A 25,459-nucleotide genomic window follows, 5' to 3' on the forward strand; every position below is an offset into this window, starting at 1 on the left:
AGAATCCTCTACTCAGGAATGGATTATTACAGAGCACTCAGTTTTCTAAATATCTGAAAGCTTGCCATCTTCAGTGCAAAGTATTCTTTAGTCTGCTTTAAAAGTTTGGTTTCCCCCCTACCCTCCACTTTCTATGTGTATTTTTTCTTTCCCTTTACTGTGTGTTTAGTGTTCCTGGCCTCTAGTCTGTATTTCTGCTGCTAATTTGCTATGAGTTTGGAATTTAAATAAGTTGACTGAGAGTCAGTAGGAGAGAGTTGGACATGGAATCGGGAGTATTTTTGCTGAATTTCACGAATTAAGAATCATATGGGCATTCGCATAATAAAAACAAGTCATATACAAGATACAAAAGATCACTCTAGTCTTAGAAACTTTGCCATAGCAACACCCAGCAAATGAAAGAAGAGTATAGAACTGTATCTTCAAAATTCTGAAGGAAAAAAAAATGGTCCAACCATTTTATAACCATTCAAATTGTTTTTCAAATAAGGCAAAAGACAGCCTAACCCAGGAATATCAGAGAACTGCAATACCCATGATACTCTTATTTTAAAACAAATAAGTAATAAAATACCTGAGTACATCAGGCAATCAAGAGATGAACAAAATAAAAACTAAGAAATTGGAGGAGGCTTAGAAAAATGCTGTGCGTCAACTCCACTTGAGTTCTCACACTAGCAACTTGGGGAATTACGGTTTCAGACCAGAATGTAGATGTTATAAACCTTCGAAGTCTTTGTTAAAACATCAAAACTTTTCTTTCTAATGGTTATAAATAGAAGAGAAATGAAAAAAATAGCAAAACTATTATTTACCATATGGTAAATAAAAATATTAGAAACATTGAAATTTAAAGTGCTTTCATTTTGTTTTTTATTATTTATTTATTTATTTTGAGGCGGAGTCTCTTGTTGCCCAGGCTGGAGTGCAATGGCGAGATCTCGGCTCACTGCAGCCTCTGCCTTCCGGGTTCAAGTGATTCTCCTGCCTCAGCTTTCCGAGTAGCTGGGATTACAGATGCCTGCCACCATACCCAGCTAATTTTTTGTATTTTTAGTAGAGATGGGGTTTCACCATGTTGGCCAGGTAGTCTCAAACTCTTGACTTAGGTGGCTCACCCACCTTGGCCTCCCAAAGTGTTGGGCTTACGGGCATGAGTCACCGCACCCGGCCTTATTAATTATTTTTTTAAACAAAAAACTCTTAATTAAGAGTAGTTTAAACAGTGCTTACCTTGCTGCCTTCTCATTGTATAACTTCAGATATGGAGCAGGTATCTTTTCTATACTTGGTGAATTGGCATACTCCTTTCTAAATTTGGATCAGCTTTAAATATTTTGTCCTTTGCTCTTTCAGTGTCATGAAATATCTCTGAGGATTTCTTCAATGGGAAGTTTTTTGTGGGCATAACTTTTTCTGTGTCATCTTCAACCTTTATGTCACAACTACTTAATGTGTGTCAATAACCTGGCCTTTATTACGTTTCTGTGGCTGCTTATCTATAGTCTCTTGAATGGAGAAAGTGTCGACATTCCCATGGTCAGCTAAAATTTGTTGATAACTTCATTTATGTTCAATTCAAATTTCACTTCGCATTGTCACTTTTTATTTTTTTGCCTGACTCTTATCTTTGTTGGCTAATTCCCCTTTGATTTTTCAGTTTTGTAAACTGTTACATAGGATTATCACGGGGGTGACAAGGAGGCAACATACACTCATCTCCGTGTGACCTGAGTAAACAGAGTGATCATTCACTTGACAGACTTTGAAAGAAGTAATGTGATTGATTACCGATCATGATGAGCATGTTATTTATGTAGTGATTTGTAGACTAAAGAGCTAGCATCAAAGTTTGTGTTTTATGTAATTACAGTTAATATATCATGATAACTGAAATTTGAACCATGTTGGGTGTGTAACGAAATTGTAACTTGTGCATAGTGAGACCATACAAAGTGAGACTACCTCTAATAATATAACTGACAAAAATCCTATATTGAGGGGGAGAATTATGAGTATGTTAATCCTATTATTCTTGGCGCAGGGAGTTAGTATTACCTAAAGTTGAACATGTACTTAACACAGTGATTCTAACTATATTTCTCGTAATTATATTTTATTAATTTTAGAGGAATCTTTCAGAAACTGTCCCTTGGTGAAGGAAATATAAAGATCAGCAGGTCTTTATTGTTTTTATTCTTTTCTATTAAGACCCGTGGCAAGTAGGTAGAAATGTTCTAGTCCAATTTCACAAAAGCAACCACCCAACTTAAAAGAGCCTAGCTCTGGCTCGTGACCACCAGCATCAACTCCTGTGCTCTTTGGGCATTAACGTAACTCCCACTAAAATCTGTCTTTATCCCTAATACCCATGTTATGGTCAGTGCAGCTTTATCTTCTATACTCCACCATTTAATTTTGGTACTTGAAAATTTCTTAAGCTCAACTATGTATTAAAAAATAATTTCTAACATTGATTTAGCATTTCATTGTGTTTGTAGTGGTAGGGAAGGAAGATTCCTCCTTGTACTTCATTACCATCCACACCAGAAATGATCTGTCATGGTCATTCTTAAAATAACAAAAATCCCAGTAATGCAAACTATAAAGTACCTATTAATAATATTAAGAAATATGTGCAACCTATAGGGTGAAACTGAATTCATAAAAGAATACCTGAATTAATACAGTGACCTACTGTATTCTGAGAAAGGAAGACTCAATTGGTAAAGATACCAATTGTCCCCAAATTCGGCTCTTCCAATTAAAATTTCAGTAGAATTTAAGGAAATTTCAAAGTTCTCCAGAAGGGTAAACTTAATAAAATAATTTTCATATAATAAATTAATGGTTTATTGAGTTTAATGATAATTAAAATTTAATTTTAATTTTTATAATTATTTAAATTATTGATTTTAATTTTAATTATTTTAATGATAAAATAATGGTTTTGGAGTAAGAATAGGCAAATAGGTCTGTAGAATGAATAAATACTACAGAAACATGTGTTGGTTTGTGAAAAGTTTAGAACTAGTGAACCCAGTATTTCAAGCCGTTGGGGAAAGGATGGATGGTTTTAAAAGTAGTATTTAGAACATTATCTATTTTGGGGGAGCAAATACAGTTACATTCCTATTTCATATTATAAATGAAAATAGATTCCAGATGGAGTAAATATCAATACAAAAAAAATTATAAGAGTGCTGTTTTCAGAGGCTCAGGATATCCTTTTAAAGCATGCTTGAAAGCCAGAAACCGTAAGGTAAAAGCAAGATAAAGTCAAAAGCCAAACAAAGGAGAAAAATATTTACTATATGTAACAAACATAATGTATGAGAGTCTCTTTTGGCCAGAAAAAGCAACCAGTAGAAAGATGGGCAAAAGATAGACATTTCAAAAAAGAAATAGCAATGGATAATACAAAAAGATGTTTATCTTTATTAGTAATGAAACTTTAGATACCATCTTTTACCTAGGAGATTGGCAGAATGTGAACTATTGATCATTTCCTATGTTAGTGAGAATGTAATTGAGTGTAGATTGGTGTCCTCAATTTGTAGTGTTTACCAAAAATTAGTTATACATACCTTTGACCCTAATGGGTCTATTTTTAGGTTCCTAATACATAGAAATACTGGCATATGTTCAAAAGATACATGCACATAGGTGTTTATTGCAGCACTGTTTATATAGTGAAAAATTGAAATCAACCTCCATGTTCATCAATAGAGGGATGCTTTGAGGAGTGGACACTGCTAAGGGGATAGACTGGAGTCAGGGCACCTGGCTTTGAATTCTGGATCATTTACTGGATGTGTGCTCTAGGCTTACTTAACTTCTCTGGGCCTCAGTTTTCTCATCCATGAATTGGAGATCATTGAATCCACTTCAGAGCATTGTGACAATTAAATTAACTAAAATATATAGATAGAATGGTGCTTAGAATATAAGTACTCGTTAACTATTAGCTAATGTTATCAGTTTGTAGTTGTTAGAATAGAGTACATCTGTAACATTCTAATAACATGGAAAGAAAACGCCATGATTTAAGTAAACAAATTTTAGAGCAATAGGTGCATATGGCATGAACACCTGTTCTTAAATAAAATTTTAGAATAATATATGTGTATGTATTTGGGATAAATCTGGAAGGATAAATGCCAGTCTTATCAGTAGTTACCTCTAGGAAGTGAGATTGGGGAGGGGAGGGGAAGCAGATTATCAGTTTTTTAAAGAAATTTTTTTGGTGGTGTTTGACTTTTTTCCAAGCATGTATTACATTTCTAAGTAAAAATTTTTGAAAAGATTCCACAGGGTGTAAATTTAGTACAACTTTTGACTAACTTATTTTATTTTTTAACTGTGAAGAAGTTATGTTCTCAAAATGATGTATGTTTTCTCTTATTTTCCTTAGTGACTTACTAAAGCTTTCCTTGCAGGAACATGCTTACCCTGCTGATGAACTCATGCCTTTAACCTGTAGAGGTCGAGTTAGAGGCCAAGAGCCAAGTCGTGGTGACGTCGATGATGCCTTGGGAAAGTGAGTATTAGTTACAGGGCATGGCATGGCATCTCAGAGTTCCCAAGTCCTAGACTTTTAGAGGCAGTTTATGTATAATATTTCTAGGGATTGGCTAAGTTTTAAAGACTGTTTTATGTATTACATTATGCTTCTTTATTCCCTTCTGTTATCATTTGTAAAAGATTAATCAGTTTACATCTTGGATCAGAGAAAAGTTAGTTAGTAAGCTGCATATAACTTAAAATATATGTAACTTTTAAAATATTTATAAAGTCATTAGCACATCAGACTGTTGATGTTTTAATATTTTCATTTGTTTTCAGAGCTAGTGAATGTTTCTATGTGTCTTGAAGGTGCATAGATTCATTGAACATAAATATAAAGGCTTTTCAGTTTTTTTCAGAGCTTTATAGGTTACATTGTACTATAGATACATGGAAGTACTAATTTATAGAAACAATCAATAGAACGTAGATAACTCTACTTGTACATTCATAAACTATTTAGAATTCTAACGTTTTATATCTTGTTACACTTGTTTCTTAGATTTTCTTTGACACTGATTGATTCTTTGGACACTCTTGTGGTAGGTTTGACTCTTCTTGGATTTATTTTATTAATTTCATGATGTGCACCCTTAAGTATTATGAATGTGATCATAACACAGTAAGTATGAAATAGGAGCCTTCAGAATTAAAGGTGTTCTGATCTTTGTTTCTAAATAAATCTTTTACACTGTTGAGTTGATGATGTCAAATGGAATTATGTAACATAATGGAGATACCCAAATAATTTATGGGAATGTCAACTTATGTAATGGCACCTTAATTAGGAAGATCCTTTTTCCCCCCTTTGGACAAGGAGGTTGAAGCTATTGGAAAAAAGTAACTTTAGAAAATACCATTGATGTTTTTCCAAAATGACATGCCACAATGATGCCAAAATTGTTAAATTAGAATCTGTATATGCTGTGTTCATAAGCAAAAAATTAATTTTTCTCAGCAGTGATTTTTAGCACCAGCTGATCACTTCTTGGTACTCCTTTTCAACATCGTACAGTACAGAAATTTATTTCTGGTTTAGGACTGTTTGTGATGACAGAGGGGAAAGATTGAGTTACAGGTGTCATGATTTCTAAATACAGTATTTTTTTAGTTTTTAACTCTTAGATCATTATGGTATAAAAGTAGGCTTTTGTGAGAATTTTCCTTAAGGCATAATTCCCAACTTCCAGTTAATGTCCCAAGTCCCAAGTGGTGATTAATCTTTAAAAAACAAAACAAAAAACCTTTGGGTTGTCAGAAAGTTTTTGGAACTAGGCTTTTCTTCTCAATGTTGTTTCTGCCTTCTTCTTTCACTGGAGTATTTTTTCTTTTTTTTAGAGCAAAAATTCTCAACTCTAAAAGCAGCTTAGGAGGATCACTTGTGATTAAAAAAAAATAGCCCCTCCTAAGTTATTCTGATTCAGTTGTTTTGGAGTGGGGCTGGGCATCCCTTCAAAAGCTCTTTTGTTCAAAAATGCAGTTATGGTTAAGAAAAATCACGGTGGTTTAGATCTTTTTAGCTAGTCAGGGTTTGAAAGTCACAGCTTCATTTTTCAGAGATTAATGGAATATGCAAACTATATTACAGTAACTATGAGAAAGAGAAAATACTGTGTACCTTGCTTTTGGTTTATTGGTCTACGGTTTTCCGCATATAATAGGGGAAGAGAAAATATATACAAAATATCCTGGAAGGCAGATGACCACTTTGGGAAAATCTAAGTGGTGTTACTTATTCGTAACTATAGCTGGCTTATGCACATTAGGTCTATTTTGTTATTGGGGAGGAAATGAAGAGCAGACCTGTGTGCTGGAAAAAATCATAGGTGCATTTAAATTTGTTTCTCATTCTGTAATCTTGGCTTTATCTATAGCAGGTTCCCCCATCATTTCTCTGACAGTGCTTAGTTGATTTTCATGAATATGGACCTTAGATATCCTGTGTGTTTTAAAAAATATTATCAGAAATGAAGGAGAGCCAGGTGTAGGGGTGTGCACCTGTGGTCCCAGCTACTTGGAAGGCTGAAGTGGGAGGACTGCTTGAGCCCAGGAGGTTGAGGCCACAGTGAGCCATGATTGCACCACTGTACTACAGCCTGGGCAACAGAGCAAGACCCTTTCTCAAAAAAAAGGGGGGGGTGCAGAAAAAGTCGTTCCAGGCTATATAACTTTGCTGTGTTTACAAATCCATCTGGCAGCCATTAGTTCTTATAAATGATATATCCTTCAGTTTATACCATTTCTGTATTTTGGCATTGGTTCTCAAAATAGGGTCCCTAGTCCAGCAGCATCAGCATTTCCTGGGAACTTGTTAGAAATACAGATTCTCAAGCCTTATCCCAGAAATACTGAAGCAGAAACATTGAGAGTGAGACCTAGCCATCTGTTTTTAAACAAGCTTCTAGGTGATTCTGACGTATGCTAATTTTTTAAAGCACAGTACAATGAAGCAGTGCTTTGTAAACTTCAGTGTACTACAAGTTGCCTAAGAAATCTTGCTAAAATGCAGATTCTGGTCCGGTGGATCCAACATGGAACCCAAGAGTCTGCATTGCTAGTAAACTGCCTGATGGTGTTCAGCAGACCACCTTTGTATTATGCAGCTGTGGTGTGACCTGAGTTCTGTCTTCTTGTGGCAGGAAGTAACAAGAAGTGATCACGTAATATTTTTATTTATGACCTTGGCCAAATTGTTTAACTTCTCTGGGCCCCTGTTTTTATCTCAGAAGGGGCTAGAATGGATATTGTCTCTGTTAACTCTGAGATACTATTTATTTCTGATCTTTGGTTCCGAGTCAGATAAATAGCCCCGTTTGTTGAAACTCTCTTCAAGAGGAGTCAAGAAGAAAGTTTGATAAAGTCTTATAAATATTTAAAAAATGATACTTCATAAAATCTTTAAATTTCAGTCTTTTCAAGTGGGAATAGAAAGAAACTTACTATATGTCATTATCATTTTGAAATGTAAAAGTTCATTTTGAGTTTTTATAGCTATCTGAAACATTTTCTTTTTAGCTTAAACAGAAGAATTAGGGGAAATTAAAGGACTTTGAAAGTTTTTTCTACATTTAGAAGGAATGCTATCTTGTACATTTTGTCAGTACAAGTATTAATATTTCTAATTTACGTTGCTTTTACTTTGTGATTATGTTTTCATTTTGTGATTTAGTAATTTGAAAATATTAATGGGACGTGTCACTTGTAATAGTACACACAACCCTAGTGTTTTCATTTTGGTCATAACCATAATCTGTGAAGTAGAATTACTGTTGTCATATTAATCTTTAAAACTGTTCATAATTCCAGCCATCTAGTTTCTGTTGATTGTAATGGAGTCAAGCACTAACATTTTAAGCTAAGCTTACCTTTAAATTCAACATTACCATGAACTCTGTAGAAAAAAATAAAATTGAAACAAAGATAATGGGGGAAAGGATCAGACCTGAGGTTATCCTTTGTTATCAGCTAGGAGCTTAAGAAACTCATTAAGTAGCAGAGCTGTAAAAATGAATTTTTTAGCTAATTGTGGACAAAGAGAACTCTCTTTCTACTTTATTCTGCCTTAAAACAAATGTCACTGGGACTCATATTCTTGTTTGTTTTGATTTTGGAGAGAAGGGGGAAAAGTTACTTTTTAGTTAGAGAGGTAGTTCAGGCCTTAAAGAAAACACACGGAAGAGTCTGATTACAAGCTAGAAGAGCTCAAGAGGGGAGAATTCCCAGGAGATAAACCTAGGGAGAAGAATTAGATTAACAAAGTGATACTAAAATGTATATGTGTGTGGAGGGTGGGGATAGTGGAACAGTTATGTCTCATTCCGAAAGTGATAGATGCACTGTATGTGCCTGCATTTATTGCTGTTGACTTGATGTGGACTTTGAGATTGAGAAGGGAGAGCAGTCAGTTTAAAATCAGGTTTCATATTATGTTTTAGTCAGGACTTACCCTCAATTTTACTTTTACTGAATTTAGGGAGATACTCTTATGGAATGTTTTATACATTCAAATTTTTACTGAAAGTATCAAATCAAGTGAAAAAGCACAACAAATTATTATCAAACAAGGAAAGATTAAACAGTTAAGTAAAAGAAAACTACTTTTAATGCACCTAATCTCTAGGTAACATCTCATGTGCAGCGTTAATTTAGACTGAAAAATCATAGCAGCCTATGTGATGACAGGGGCCTCTTTTGTTGCTCATTGCAAGAATCCACAAAGTTCTTAGTTTAGTCAGGATTCTAGATCTGCATGGTTAATAGTTGTAATTATTTTAAGCACTTAAGTCAGACACTCTACTAAAATCATTTTACATACATTATCTAATTTAAGAAAACAACCCTATAAGAGTAGGTGGTATTTCCTCTTTTTATAGATGAAGGAACAAGCTCAGAGATGGAAGTAAGTTGCCTGGGATCGCAAAGATAGTGAGTGAAACAACCAGAATTCAAATCAGGGCATGACCACAACATTGTATAGCCTCCTTAGTGAACGGAGCATCCATGGAGTGAAGCTAGGAGGGGATACATAGTTTAGGACCAATTGAACATGCTTTGAAGAAAGTGCTTTCTTCTGAGAATAAAAGCAACTTTTAGAATGTATCTGGTGAATAGGATGGTTTTTAATTTTGTTTTGACTTAGAAGCCAAATTCTACTGGAGCTCACCTCATGTAGCCTGGGTCATTAAGAATCCAGTTAACAGGTCTGATGTTGGTAGCTTCAAAGTCCTCATAATATTTCAGTGTATGCAAAGAAGTGTATAAAGATGCTATATAATTAGATACTTCATTTTTTTCAGTTTTAGATATTATTACATTTTTATAATATACTTAGAAATATTATTTGTGTATGTCACTTCTTAGAGTTTTAAAGTAGACTGACTTTTAATAGCTCATTCTAAGAATATTTCTCCTTGACTTGGTAGAAAAGAACTTTATTTCATAATTTTCTTCTCCTAGGTATTAAATAAAACTAAAGAATTCGAAGATGCAGTGAGAAAAGTTTTAAGAGATGTTAATTTAGATAACGATGTAGTCGTATCAGTCTTTGAAACAAACATCAGAGTTCTTGGGTAAGTATGAAAGACACTAAAGATATAATTTTATTTTATTTTTATTTATTTATATATATTTTTTGAGACAGAGTCTTGCTCTGTCACCCAGGCTGGAGTGCAATGACAATCTTGGTTGACGGCAGCCTCCGCCTCCTGGGTTCAAGCAATTCTCCTTTCTAAGCCTCCTGAGTAGCTGGGACTACATACAGGTGCACACCACCAAGCCCAGCTAATTTTTGTATTTTTAATAGAGACGGGGTTTCACCGTGATGGCCAGGCTGGTCTCGAACCCCTGACCTTAAGTGATCTGCCCGCCTCGGCCTCCCAAAATGCTGGGATTACAGGAATGGGCCACCATGCCCAGTCTATAATTTTAATATCAGAAAAGTTTAGGATATATTGTTTATTTCTTGATGGTAATCATGCAAGAAGTTTCTTGTGTTTAAAAGATGTAAGTTGAAACATTATGAAACACAGAGGCTTGTATTTAATCACTCACAGACGTCTGTAGACTCAAAGGTAATATCTGTATGTTGTTAAAAAGGGAATATAGGTTGAACATTAGTCAGCTACATCACAGGTTTTTCACCAGCTTATGTAGTTTGTTAAAAATAGCCAGGCACCTCTTCAGGTAAGCCATATGAAACTGAATTTATAAGATTACCTCTCAACAAACAGTTTGAAATGCTCTTGGGACTTTTTTTTTTTTCTTTTTTTTTAGGAGACAGACTCTCGCTGTGTTGCCAGGCTGGAGTGCAGTGGTGCGATCTCGGCTCACTGCAACCTCCGACTCCCTGGTTCAAGTGATTCTCCTGCCTCAGCCTCCCAAGTAGCTGGGATTACAGGCACCTGCCACCACACCCAGCTAATTTTTGTATTTTTAGTAGAGACGGGGTTTCACCATGTTGGCCAGGATGGTCTCGATCTCCTGACCGTGTGATCCACCTGCCTCGGCCTCCCAAAGTACTGGTATTACAGGCGTGAGCTACTGTGCCTGGCCAGGACATTTTTTTAAAAAGATGAAATTACAGGATTTATTAGTTCAAGTTTCAACTTTATTTAATTTTTATAGTTTTGATTAAATGTTTGTTATTGTAACTCCTTTCTTTTTGTCAAAATGAGTCTACTCTTCAATTAAATACAAGAAATTGTACATAGTTTATTAATCTAGAGTGAGAGATTTTTATGTTTTAAATAATATTCTAAGTTAAAGACTTCATGGTGATACAACTAAATTTTTAAATTAAAAAATTGTTAAAATATTTGTTAGATTTGTTAAATGTAATATCTAGGATTTTCTTTAAGAAAATTTAATCTATTTAAGAACACAAAACACTTCACAACAGGATAGAATATCTAATTTAAAAAAAAAAAATTGATTCTGTAATTGTAATGGTTTGCCATAAAATGAGCAGTGTTAAGTAAATAATGTTTAAATAAGTTAATAAAGTTTTTCTTTAACTATGTTAAATTGTATAACAAAGTACCCACACCTTTTTAGATGGTAACTTTTAATTGTCTGTAAGATATGGATGATGTTTCATTTCTGTGATCCTAGGGGTCTTTTGGGTGGGCACTCCCTGGCAATCATGCTGAAAGAAAAAGGTGAATATATGCAGTGGTACAATGATGAACTTCTCCAAATGGCAAAGCAGTTAGGTTACAAACTTTTACCGGCTTTCAACACTACCAGTGGCCTTCCTTATCCAAGAGTAAGTACTTCTGAAAAATATGAGTCTTTAGGTACTTTCTTTGCTGTTTTACAAAATGAAGTTTTGTGATCAGAGCCGTTGTTATTCACCTACTTGAGGCTGAAAAAAAATGCTTCAAAGCTATATAACAAATTTATATTTTCATTTCAATTAACTGATTACACTTCTAAGTGATGTGATAATTAGATTAGATTAAGCTTTAAAAGGTTTTATTTCTAATTTCTGTGGGTACATAGTGGGTATATATTAATGGGGTACATGAGATATTTTGATACAATCATATAATGCATAATAATCACATCAGGGTAAATGAGGTGGCCATTACCTCAAGCATTTATCATTTCTTTGTGTTACAAACATTCCAATTGTACTATTTTAGTTGTTTTAAAATGTATGATACATTTCTGTTGACTGTAATTGCTGTGTTGTGCTATTAAATACTATATCTTATTCTGTCTGACCTGTTTCTGTACCCATTAACCATCCCCTATTCCCCATCCCCACCAACTACCCTTCCCAGCCTCTGATAACCATTGTTCTACTCTTTACCTCCATGAGATCAATTGTTTCAATTTTTAGCTCCCACAAATGAGTAAGAACATTCAAAATTTGTCTTTCTGTGCCTAGCTTATTTCTTTTTTTTTTTTTTTGAGATGGAGTCTTGCACTGTCACCTAGGCCGAAGTGCAGTGGTGCAATCTCGGCTCACTGCAACCTCCACCTCCCGGGTTCACGCCATTCTCCTACCTCAGCCTCCTGAGTAGCTGGTACTACAGGTGCCCGCCACCATGCCCAGCTAATTTTTTGTATTTTTAGTAGAGATGGGGTTTCACTGTGTTAGCCAGGATGGTCTTGATCTCCTGACCTCATGATCCATACCTGCCTCAGCCTCCCAAAGTGCTGGGATTACAGGTGTGAGCCACCGCACCCAGGTGCCTGGCTTATTTCATTTAACATAGTGTCCTCCACTTCCATCCATGTTGTTGTAAATGACAGGATCTCATTCTTTTTCATGGCCAAATAGTATTCCATTGTGTGTATGTATAATTTAAGCTTTAATGTGTCATTACCTTACAGATTAGATTGTGCTGCAGAAGGAAGAACAGATGCTAGACCAGAACTTGGGCACAGAATTATTTGTGTAGAAGATATAATTGAAGCCGTTAGTATGTAGGTGTTAACTGTCCAAATGAGAGGATAGAGAGAGAACTCACAGGACAGAGGGAGGGCATGAGGAGGAAGGACAGCCAGTAGAAGGTAAAGTACACAGAGATTTAAGAGGAGAACTGTAATGTAGTGTAGTGTAGTGTACAGTATTATAAAATCCAAAGAAGGGAACTTTGAAAGGAGAAAGTGTTCTAGAAAACTTGAGAATTGGGTGCAAACAGAGGCATGAAGTTGTAGTGAATAAAGAGGAACGGATTCAAAGTAGGTGAAAGTAAATAGGAATGAACCACTCATTTTAAAATTTCTTCAGTGTTGGTAGTTAAAGGAGAGTTGGCAATAAAGTCAGTTGAAGGAGTTTTATTGGTTTTCTCCTTTAAAGCACAGGGAAAGAAGCCATTGAAGAGGGAAAGAGCTTTTTCTTCTGATTTATTTCTCATTCTTTATTAACACTATTACTCTCTCCCTCTTGTCCAAGACAGACACCTCAGCCATTACCAAACTCTGTCAGTTTTTTTTTCTTTTCTTATACCTGTCTTACTCTTTTCTCTCTTGGTTTATGCTTCAGAGCACTTGAAAAACCAGTATCACTAAAATCTAATTTTTGTCAATTTATCTTCAAAAATTGTATGGCTCTTTGTATTGTATTGAGTGTCCCTTAACTTTCAGAATGTTTTATAATTTGGCAGTAGACTTTCTGACATTCTCTCATATTTCCATATCCCGGTGAAATCATTGTTCTATTTCAGCTACAGCAATCTATAGTGTCCCCAGAGTCTCTTAAGTTTTTTTTTTTTCATTCTATGCCTTTAGGCTTACCATCTCTGTCACCTGGCATAACTTCTCTACCAATATAAGTCAAATCAAATAAGGCTCACTTCCTCCATCAAGAAGTCATCCTTGACTGGAGATATAGCATGATATAGGGCAATGCTTTATCAATTTAGTGAGTTGTGACTAGCACTTTTTAAAAATTAAACAGACTAGAATGAAATGTCTTCTTATTTAAATTTCTAGTTTGATATTTTAAAAAGCTTTCCAGTGAACATTCATTTTGTTTGTTTGTTTTGAGATGGTGTCCCTCTATCACCCAGGCTGGAGTACAGTGGTGTGATAATAGCTCACTGCAGCCTCCAGCTCCTGGGCTCAAGTGATCCTCCCACCTCAGCCTCCTGAGTAGCTGGGACTACAGGCACGTGCCACCATGCTTGGCTGACTTTTAAACAAATTTTTTGTAGAGATGGAGTTCTCATTATGTTGCCCAGGCTAGTCTCAGACTCCTGGGCTTAAGAGATACTCCCACCTTGGCCTCCCGAAGTACTGGACTCCCAGATGTGAGCCATCGTGCCTGGCCTCTGTAGACATTCTTATACACACCTTTTTACACATTTTTTATTTCTTCCTTAGGATAAATTACTCGTAGAGGAAGTAATAAGTCACAGAGTAGGGAATGCTTTTTAAGACATCAGGTACTTATTGCCCAATTGCTTTCCAGAAAGATTCTACTTTTTTACTTCACAGTGTTGTAAAAGTACATGTGTCATTTTACTGTTACTAATACTGTATATTATTATTTTGCCAACTTGAGAAAAAATTGAATTATATTTTAATATGGATTTTTTTGCTTATTAGTACAGTTAAATTTGTTGATCTTTTTTCTTAGCATATTAAAATTAAAAGCGAAATTTTTTAAACAATATATAAACATTTATTTAATTCAGTTTACTTTTAGTAAGTACTTTTAGTTTTTATTATAAATGGAGGTGTTAGATTTTGAGGAATCTAGCATTTCTTTACTTTTACCATAACATGAGAAGCAGACAAGGAATTAAAACAGAAGATACTATGAGCATTATGGTAAAACAAAGAAACTTACATTATTTTCTTATCCTCTGAAATGTCAAGAAAATTTTTTAAATGATATTTTATAATAGGACAATAGAAGAAAAATAACTACTGTCCCGTCCTTTCTTATACATGCTTAGTATGCTTTGGCCCCTAAAAATTTGTGTAATCAGTCTCTCTTAGATAAGCATATGTAGTTGATAGTATTTGCATTAATGGTTTTAACTCAGATGAATGTACTGTACAGAAATGTTATTGTAAGAGTTAGTGGTCATTTTTTAAACTCATATATAACCTTTAGAGCTAGTACACACTTTGTAATGCCATTTCCTCAAAGTTAATTAAAAGCAACTTGCTAGCTTTTCAGATAAGACCTCATTACAAACGTTGAGTAGATTATTATATCCATAAAATATAAGGTTAGTAAGAATTCTGTTATGATTTACACGTATTTTAAGGATTTTCTAGTGTAGCAAAAAGACAGTGTAAACAAGTTTAGTGTAAGTAATTTATGCTTTTTCTTTTAATAAAAAGGTGTCCTTTTAAAAATTGCCTTGTGACTCTCAGGAACACAGAATTAGGAGGAACCAGGTTCTAGATTGCTTCATGCTTTATTTTATTCCTGCTTTCATCTCTTTTTGTCTTAAACCTCTCAAGAAAGCAGGACAATAAGCTCCTTGTTACTAATTTCTGCAGTAATAGATACTACACCAGTGCTATCTCTAAACCCAGTCAGTTGAGTCCTAGTCAGGAAGACAGGAACCTATCTACCAGCCCCTAGATTACCAGAGAATCCCATAAGCAAAAAACGCCCTGAACCCTTCTTCCCTGATTTGTGGAAATGGTAGTGCCCCTTGGATACTGAAATGTATCTTGGTTCTGCATTTAAAAGTTCTCTAATACTGGCTGGGTGTGGTGGCTCACTCCTGAAATCCCAGCACTTTGAGAGGCCAAGTCGGGCAGATCACGAGGTCGAGATTGAAACTATCCTGGCTAACATGGTGAAACCCCATCTCTCCTAAAAATACAAAAATTAGCTGGATGTAGTGGTGTGTGCCTGTAATCCCAGCTACTCAGGAGGCTGAGGCAGGATAATCACTTGAACCCGGGAGGTGGAGGTTGCGGTGAGCCGAGATCATGCCACTGCACTCCAGCCTGGCGACGTGAGACTCCATCCCCCGCCAAAAAAAAGGTGTTTAATACCACTTATCTTCAGGAAGGATACAAGATTGAAATGAGCAGATACTATAGATAGTTGTGTTAATAAATAGTCCTTTTACAAATTTTATAGCAATCATCTTGCGATACAGTTCAATATACAAACATCTTAAGTATTATTGTACTAAAACGTTAATGATTCAAAGTATTTCCATTTTAAGGGAAAGGGTACTGAAAGTGGGATACACAAATGTTTATTCTTCTCTATTTTGCTTTTGCTTTCTTTTGACTACTCTTGGACTTTGTCATTCTTAGCTCTCAACTACTCCCAATTCAGCGTTATTTCCTTTTCTGAAATTCACACTTTAGCACTTGTGACTTCCATTTGTTTGGCACTTAATTTATGACTTTTCATTGTTAGTTATTTTCTCTGTTTACATATCTGTCTTATTTGCTCTGTCTGGATTTTAAGCTCCTTGAGGACAAGGATCTATTCCTTTGTATATTGTCATAATATTCCCCACATGGTAGGTAAATAAGCAATAAATATTGATTAGTTGATTGTAGTAATTAACGCAACTGACCAGAAAATATTTTTCACTGTTGACTCTTATTGCAAATACTTGTAAAATTATACTTTACCTTAGTCTAATTAATGTAATTAAATCTTTACTTTATTATTAAGGACTGCTTCATTGTAAGTCGGTCATTCTTAGTATCAATTTTCAATTTTAGTTCTGTAGATAGGGATACAGGCAGCGTAAGGGGGTAGGAGATACTTTTCGTTCTTGTTTATGGTGCAGAACTACCTAAAACTAGCTAATCCTACAAAAATACAAATGATAGAGATAATTACAAGTTTGGGAGGGGATGGAGGGGTACTGCTAGGCTAATAGCACGTGAAAATGTCTCAAGTGGCACTCTACAAAGTAAGATAAATGGCAGTACTGAGGACAACATTAACAGTGATCAGATCCCCATGTCTCACCTACGTTTCACATTTGTTGTTCGTTTGTTGTTGAGGGGATGTTTGTTTAGAAATGCCTGGAATCTGTTGATTGGACACTGTTCAGGCACTAGGTATACCTAGCAGTTGATTTAGCCAGATAAGTTGAAATATAAATTTTTTTGAGCTTCTCTTTATATAGAGTTTGAATAATAACTTAACCAAGAGTATACCCATGATGTTTTATGTTTGATTTTTTTTGTTATTGGCTGAATCCTTGGCATATACCTCCTTTTTTGTTGGTTAGTTGGATTGCTGAAAAATATTCTTTTTTTTTTGAGACGGAGTCTCGCTCTGTCGCCCAGGCTGGAGTGCAGTGGCCAGATGTCCGCTCATTGCAAGCTCCGCCTCCCGGGTTTACGCCATTCTCCTGCCTCAGCCTCCCGAGTAGCTGGGACTACAGGCGCTCGCCACCTCGCCCAGCTAGTTTTTATTTTTTAGTAGAGATGGGGTTTCACTGTGTTAGCCAGGATGGTCTCGATCTCCTGACCTCGTGATCCGCCCGTCTCGGCCTCCCAAAGTGCTGGGATTACAGGCTTGAGCCACCGTGCCCGGCTTGGAAAATATTCTAATTTTAGTCAGTGTCTGCTCAGTTTGGGTCTAGTTAATCCAGGTTCATATCGTGGTATTATTTGGATTTTTTTTTTTTTTTTAAGACAAGGTCTTGTTCTGTCACACAGGCTGGAGTGCAGTGGTGCTATCTTGGCTCACTGCTACCTCCGCCTCCCACATTCAAGAGATTCGTGTCTCAGCCTCCCAGGTAGCTGGGATTACAGGCATACACCACCATGCCCAGCTAAGTTTTGTATTTTTAGTAGAGATGGGGTTATGCCATGTTGGCGAGGCGGGTCTCAGACTTCTGGCCTCAAGTGATCCACTCGTCTTGGCCTCACAAAGTGCTGGGATTACAGGCATGAGCTACCGCTCATGGCCTATTTGGTTTTCTTCGACTTAATAAATACCCCTTTGAAAAAATTTCCCTTGTGGTGTTAACCTGCCGGCAAGGACACACTCTATATTTCAAAACCCTTAAAACCCATAAATGAAATTTTAATTTCCTTTCAAATATACATCATAACAATCCATTTTTTCTTTGTGATGAACTAGTTAATATATAATATAGACTGGTTTTTCACAAATTCTAAACTAACCCTGATTTCTTCTAAGGCTGGTCTACTTCCCTATTCTTGTACTTACTAATTCAAACTGTCCAGGGAACAAAATTGTTATAAAAGATACCTTCTGTGTGTAATTTCCCTTGTAAATATTCCCTTACTTCATGAATATTGTGTGCTTAGAGTATATTTCCCTAGATGTTAATTGGAAGGTCACAGAGATTATCACATTGAATTTCAGTGTTTAGTTATTTTATGAATTATTTTCATGATTTTATGTCAGGACTCGATTGAAAAGTAGTTTGTTATCAGAAAGTCGTTATCTTGATAACTGCTAATGACAATTTTCTAATTGTATTCAGATTAATTTAAAGTTTGGCATCAGAAAACCAGAAGCTCGGACAGGAACTGAGACAGATACCTGTACGGCTTGTGCAGGTACCTTGATCCTTGAATTTGCTGCTTTAAGTCGATTCACAGGAGCAACAATATTTGAGGTTTGCTTTTTATGGTCTTTGATATCCTGGGTATTGGGCATAACTAACTTTATATCTAGTTGGAGAATTACTGTTATTTTAGTGAACTTTTTGTCTAAATTCCTTTACATGGGTTTTAATTGTCAAAAACCTAGAACATTGTGAAGGAGCTATGTTAAATCCAACTTTGCATTTTGTTCACCATCTATAAAGTATATGTTTAGGTTTAATCTTAGAAAGTTTTTTAGCCATATTACTTAAATGAATTTGATGTCTCCTTGATATCATAAATGTCTTTTATGAAATACTATGTCCCTGTGTTTTATTTGTTAGACTTCCAGGTGGTCTATTGCACTTCTGAAAGTTCTGGAACCTTCACTAATCTTCTAAAACACAGTGAAATTTTTGTACTTAAGTCTTGATTGAGACTCGAATCTGTAAATTTGTTTACTGCAAGGGAAATGTTATTCATTATCCAAAAGACTTGAATATCCCCACATAGTTGTTGTGGACTAGCTATGTCTCTCATTAAAACAATCTCATTATTTAAGCATGTCATTGGAGTGCAGTGTTAACACAAAGCACCCTCTTTTTCAAGCATATGACTTAGGTTAATGTTTAAAAATCCAGCAAATGGCAAACAGAACAAGCAGAAATAGGGACTGTGTACCAGCATTACAGATATTAGATCTGAATGTAAAGAAAACAAATTGACTTTGTGTGTATGTATGTCTGTAAGTTAAAATGTCTCAAGGACAGATTTATCATGTTTGGTTGGTTAATCTTTTAAACTTAAATTTTTATTCTATATCTTGTTCACTAATATTTTCCCTTCATTAAAAAGTGTGGATACTTTTGCGTACTTTAATAATTATAAACTCTCAGATATTGATGCAGTTACAGGTGAGGAAAATAAGGCTCAAAGACTATGAGAGACCTGCACAGCTGGTAGGTGATGCATGGAATTGGAATTAGAATCCATGTCTTTCTGAATTTGAAACCTGTACTCTTTCCAAATGAGCTATTTTGTGTTTATGAATAAATCTGTTGAAAATCATGTGATTTTTTGGCCGGACACGGTGGCTCAAGCCTGTAATCCCAGCACTTTGGGAGGCCGAGATGGGTGGATCACGAGGTCAGGAGATCGAGACCATCCTGGCTAACACGGTGAAACCCCATCTCTACTAAAAAATACAAAAAAAAAATTAGCCGGGCGAGGTGGCGGGCGCCTGTAGTCCCAGCTACTCGGGAGGCTGAGGCAGGAGAATGGCATAAACCCGGGAGGCGGAGCTTGCAGTGAGCTGAGATCCGGCCACTGCACCCCAGCCTGGGCGACAGAGCGAGACTCCCTCTCAAAAAAAAAAAAGAAAAGAAAAAGAAAATCATGTGATTTTTAAAAAAATTCTTGAATATGCAGTAACTTACCATCAGAGAAGATGCAGTTGACAAAGCATTGATCTAATACAGGGTTGGCAAGCTACAGTCTGTGAGCGAAGTCCAGCCGCTGCCTGTTTTTATTAATAAAGTTTTATTGGAACACAGCCATGCTCAATTGTTTATCTGTAGCTACTTTGGTGCTACAGGGACAGAGTTGAGTAATTGTGCCATTTACTGTGTGACCTATAGCACTTAAAATATCTGGTCCTTGTCAGAAAAAGTTTGCTGACCCTTGGTCTAATTATAAAGAGATCTGAATTCTCATATTAGTTTTTTGTCCTGTAATTCAATTTTAAACTCTAGCTAATCTTGAATTTCACTAGGCCTGTTTTCTTAGCTGTAGAGTAAGAGTAGGGAAATACAATGTTTTTGAAGTTTCCTGGCTCTGAAACTCTGCCATTTAATTAAAATTATAACCTTTATAACCTGCTTTGTGTTTGAAAGAAATCATAGTTTGCGTTAGGAATTATAACTATTTTACACTCTCTAATCTACCAAGTGGCAAATTGGTTTAATGACTTTTTCTTTTATAGAAGTCCTTCTGCAGTGCTAAATAGGTTCATGCTCTGAAATTAATTTAGAAACCTACCTGTATTTGCCCTTTGCATTTATATTTTGTGACATCTTTTCATCCAAAGCCAAAAATTTGATTACAGCTCATTTAGTGTCTAGTAGATAAAATAAATGAGAAAAAGAAAAACATATCATAAGGTTACAAGTTTGTTGTTATCAAATATTTAGTAGCCTAGTTGATTTAATAGCTTTTTACTAATGAACTTGCATACCATTTAAAAAGTAGGATCTGAAATGAGTTTCAAAGATAGCATACTACCTTTGAAATTCTCTTCCAGTTTTCTAAATAAGAGTATCTAAGGAGATTTTTACTTTGCATTTAAGTGATAGAAATTACTTTAACAAGTATATCTAATTATGTAAGCAATTAATATAATTTAATAATACATGTGTGTGAATATGAACTTGTGCTACAGGAGTAGATGAAATGAAGAAAAAAAAAAAGAGTAGATGAAATGAATGGTCTCAAAGCGAGCCCTCCTCTGAATAGCTTATTGAGAGTCTTTCCTAACTACACTGATTGGTTGAAAAAGAGCCAAGCTTTGAGTTTTAAGGAAATTTGTTTTATAAATAGTTGTCTTAGAAATTTAACCTAATTCTTGAAATATCCTATTGGCCTTTGAGTTTTGTTTGTTCGTTTCCTATTTGCCAAAGATACTTAGTTCTTCAATTATGCATTTCTTTCTTTTTCTTTCTTTTTCTTTTTCTTTTTTTTTTTTAATTACAGGAATATGCCAGAAAAGCTCTCGATTTTCTCTGGGAAAAAAGACAGCGAAGTAGTAATTTAGTGGGCGTGACTATAAATATTCATACTGGAGATTGGGTACGAAAAGGTATGTTAAGTTAGGCTTTTTAAATCAAGCCTTTGCATCCTCAAAATGGTTGGGAAATACAGAATTTTCATTTGTTAAAATAATCTTTGGGATACTACAGAGCATAGGTTCTCACAGGATTGCTGGAATTTTAATTAATTTAGCCAGATTTTCTTTTTTGATGCCAAATGTGACACGCTTCTTCTAGATGATTTAGTATTCTATTTCTTAATGGATATAGCATTGTAGGTATAGGGTATAGATGAAATGCTATAATTTATTTGAAAACTAGAGAACCAGAGTTCCTCAGCCATCTCATATCAAGGTGTGATTTAGTAAGAATCTGTGTTCAATAAATTCTTTTTTTTTTTCCTACCTCCAGAAATATAGTAGCTAAGAGCGTAGACTCTGGAGTCATGTTGTTGGATTCAAGCTATGTGATCTTGGGAAACTTATTTAACCTCTGTGTGCCTCTGTATTCCGTTTCTGTAGAGTGGGCATATTAATAGTAATTAGTTGTTCTGTATGAGGATTAAATGAGTTAACCAATGTAAAGTGCTTAGAACAGTGCCGGGCATGTACTACACTTACTATGAAGTAGGTGCCCAGTAACGAGATGTTAGTCCCTTTGATTAATAATTTTACTTCTGGGAATCTAGTCTGAGCAATAATACAAAACATAGAAAACTATTTGGTCCCAAGATATTCCATGCAATTATAAGTAGCAGAAAATTGGAAACAGTCTAAGTAACCGTCAATTAAAAAAAGCTAAGAAAATTATTTTATGTCAGTGTTGGAATATTGTTATTAAAATAAACCAGAAGCATGGGAAGGAACATATAACAATGTTTTATGAACAAACAGGATATTGAATTGTACAAAGAATGTGATTTTATCTTTATAAAACACCCTGATAAAACAAGTATAGATGAATGGAAATAAACTAGAGTATTCTTAATGAAAGCATATTTTTAATACATTTTTTCTATTTCTAAAAACTTATCTTGTTTATATGTAAAATAAAAGGTAACTGCCTATATTTAAATAAATAAAAAGTATAAAATTATTAATTCAAACATAATAAAATTATTACCTTTATTCAGTATTGTATAAAATTTTTCTGTGTCATCTAAATGGTTCCTGAAACAGATCTGAATTTTGACTTCAGAATTTTGTAATTTTTTTTTTCTTTTAAGCCCACCTCAGACCTCAGGTGCAAGTTAATCGTAATTAATTTTGAATTAAGCATAATCATTGTGTTATGACACAACAGTCCTATTAGTGGTTCATGCATGGCCCATTTTACTTAGTCATTTCAATAATGTAATAAGCACCATCTTGTGGATACACAGACCCAGACACAGCCCATACCCCAGCAGAATGAAGCACCTGCTGTACTTCTGCCGAAGCCAAGTAGTGCACAGCTTCGGCCGCAGCTCCAAGGATCTTGGCATCCCCACAATTCACTTTCCTGAACAAATGAACAAGTAGTAGATAATCTTCCAGGTGATGTATCCACTGGTGTTTTTTATGGTTGGGCTAGTGTTGGAAGTGGAGATGTCCATAAGATGGTGGTGAGCATGAGATGGAACCCATACTACAGGAACACAAAGAGGTCCATGGAAACTCTTATCATGTATACCTTCAAAGAGGACTTCTATGGGGAAATCTTCAATGTGGCCATTGTTGGCTACCCCAGACCAGAAGAGAATTTTTGACTCTTTAAGTCAGTTATTTCAGTAATTCAGGGTGGTACTGAGGAAGCTAAGAAATGACTAGATGTACCAGAACATTTGAAATTCAAGACAATTTCTTCCAAGTTCCTAAAAGCAAAATATTGAATGGCCACTGATGAAAAATCATCTTATGTATTCATTCACTGTTTTCTAGTATTTCACTGCTTATGATTGTCTAGTCTCATCTTGGTTATATTTTAAAAATCAAATATTTTCCTACATCTGTGAATTAAATAGTACAGTGTAGTTACTATATTGTACTTCAGCTGTTAAATTAAATCCATTATGTCATAACACTAAAAAGACTCATTTAAAGATGAAGATTTAAAGTGACATAATATGTTGATTTAAATGTACCACTAGAAAAGCATGTCTTACAATAGAAATGACATGTATATAAATACGGATAAAAAGACAACTCACTAGTTTGAGATAAAAACTATTATTTTCATGGTAAAGTACCAACATATATGTGCTTGTATAGCATATATATAAACAGAGAAGGCTTAATGCATTTATAATGCAAATACAAATGCATTAAATAGAAGTTTTGATAGTGTATTACAGACCTGCGAGGAAAAATCCAGACTTTGTATTTTTGATATTTTGTGCATCAATATATTGTTACAAACATGAAAACTGTGAAATTGCTTTAGTCATTTCCTTGCAGTCACATCATTGTGCCATCTTCATTTTTGTCTAGAGTTGGTTCAATTCTAAGTGGTCTAGACTCCACCTATCATTTTTTTTTTTTTTTTATTGGTTAAGACAGTAAAATAAGTGTTTTTTGAATCTATAGGTTTCTTTTTTGTGTTAGATAGCATTTCTTCTTTTTAAGAGTAGATATTATTATTGTTATTTAATTATTTCTTGACTTTGGTTCCTTTTTCCTTTTTAGGAAAAAGCAAAACAAGAGACTTCATCTTTAGATTTCCTCAAGATTTAAGTGAATTTACTATTCATGTATACATACCAGTTTCTTAAAGAACACAAGATGCTTATTTTCCCCCAGTGAAACTAAGAGCTAATTAAACTATGAAACAGTTAGAAAATTATTTATTTTAAATGTAATTATCTGTTCCAGGGCAAATCTAAACTGGTGTAGTCATATATATGCACAACGTAATTTAATGCTAATCTAAGTAGTGCTTATAGCTTGAAGGAAAGGTATAAATAAACAGTTAAAAATAATCTATGTTGGCCGGGCGCGGTGGCTCAAGCCTGTAATCCCAGCACTTTGGGAGGCCGAGACGGGCGGATCACGAGGTCAGGAGATCGAGACCATCCTGGCGAACACGGTGAAACCCCGTCTCTACTAAAGTACAAAAAAAACTAGCCGGGCGAGGTGGCGGGCGCCTGTAGTCCCAGCTACTCGGGAGGCTGAGGCAGGAGAATGGCGGGAACCCCGGAGGCGGAGCTTGCAATGAGCTGAGATCCGGCCACTGCACTCCAGCCTGGGCGACAGAGCCAGACTCCGTCTCAAAAAAAAAAAAAAAAAAAAAATCTATGTAGTATGGATTTTTCCTCCTCCTAACTGGATGATTTTGGTCTACTTGCATCTTTTTGTTTATATTGGCAAAATGTTGAAGTCTTTGGAAAATTAGGAAATTAACATTACAGATTGCTTTGGGCCCCCTCACAGAGTATATTGCATCATTGTTCACTTTAGCAACAGATTTGGTGACGATGGAGGGATGAAGTAGAAGTATGTAGAGGTAATTTTGAAGATAATTCTTATAAATCATTTTTTTCTTATCTGCATAAATTAGAATTGATTTTAATAATACAAAATATATAGAAAAATGTCTGAAGCTGTTGGAGAAGAGGGAAGCATATGTAATTCAGTTGGATTGTGTTTTACTTTTTGGTATATGAATTCATGGCGAAAAATACCATTCGTGGCTTTTTCATTTCTTTATCAAAATTTTAAGTTAGAAATTCTATACATGAAAGAAGACTCAATTTTCAGTGGCTTTATGAAGCAAAGTTAAAAACAAACGTGGAAAAAGTAAAAACATTTGTGTCTTTTTTTTTTTTTTTTTTGAGACGGAGTCTCGCTCTGTCACCCAGGCTGGAGTGCAGTGGCCGGATCTCAGCTCACTGCAAGCTCCGTCTCCCGGGTTTACGCCATTCTCCTGCCTCAGCCTCCGGAGTAGCTGGGACTACAGGCGCCCGCCACCTCGCCCGGCTAGTTTTTTGTATTTTTTAGTAGAGACGGGGTTTCATCGTGTTAGCCAGGATGGTCTCGATCTCCTGACCTCATGATCCACCCGCCTCGGCCTCCCAAAGTGCTGGGATTACAGGCTTGAGCCACCGCGCCCGGCCAACATTTGTGTCTTATTTGCCACTAATTATATTCTCTTTAAGTGGGTGAAAGTTCTTTGATATTTTATTGTTACCCTTGCATCTTGTTAAATAACCATTGGTTTTGAGAATCAGGTAGTGTGTTGTTTAGGGGTTAATTGTGTACATTTTCCAAAGTTTTTTTTTTTTTTTTTTTTTTTTGAGACAGAGTCTCGCTTAGTCGCCCAGGCTGGAGTGCAGTGGCGCGATCTCGGCTCACTGCAAGCTCCGCCTCCCGGGTTCACGCCATTCTCCTGCCTCAGCCTCCCGAGTAGCTGGGACTACAGGCGCCCGCCGCCTCGCCCGGCTAGTTTTTTGTATTTTTAGTAGAGACGGGGTTTCACCGTGTTAGCCAGGATGGTCTCGATCTCCTGACCTCGTGATCCGCCCGCCTCGGCCTCCCAAAGTGCTGGGATTACAGGCGTGAGCCACCGCGCCTGGCCCCAAAGTTTTTTTTTTTTTT

The 25,459-nt window shown here is 35.6% G+C and overlaps 1 protein-coding gene and 1 pseudogene across 2 annotated transcripts in view; both read left to right on the plus strand.

The window, feature by feature from the left end:
* Nucleotides 1-25,459, plus strand: part of EDEM3 (ER degradation enhancing alpha-mannosidase like protein 3) — a 69,600-nt gene that overhangs the window by 12,926 nt on the left and 31,215 nt on the right. For both annotated transcript variants that reach the window (XM_025405412.1, XM_025405420.1), the window contains exons 3-8: nucleotides 4,443-4,543; nucleotides 5,072-5,111; nucleotides 9,526-9,638; nucleotides 11,179-11,332; nucleotides 17,982-18,116; nucleotides 20,833-20,938. In XM_025405412.1, coding sequence (XP_025261197.1) covers nucleotides 4,443-4,543; nucleotides 5,072-5,111; nucleotides 9,526-9,638; nucleotides 11,179-11,332; nucleotides 17,982-18,116; nucleotides 20,833-20,938 — 649 coding nt within the window. The remainder of the gene's footprint in view (nucleotides 1-4,442; nucleotides 4,544-5,071; nucleotides 5,112-9,525; nucleotides 9,639-11,178; nucleotides 11,333-17,981; nucleotides 18,117-20,832; nucleotides 20,939-25,459) is intronic.
* On the plus strand, nucleotides 22,298-22,769 carry LOC112636633 (annotated as a pseudogene).

Source organism: Theropithecus gelada, chromosome 1, assembly GCF_003255815.1.
Source record: "Theropithecus gelada isolate Dixy chromosome 1, Tgel_1.0, whole genome shotgun sequence".
NCBI classification, from domain to species: domain Eukaryota; kingdom Metazoa; phylum Chordata; class Mammalia; order Primates; family Cercopithecidae; genus Theropithecus; species Theropithecus gelada.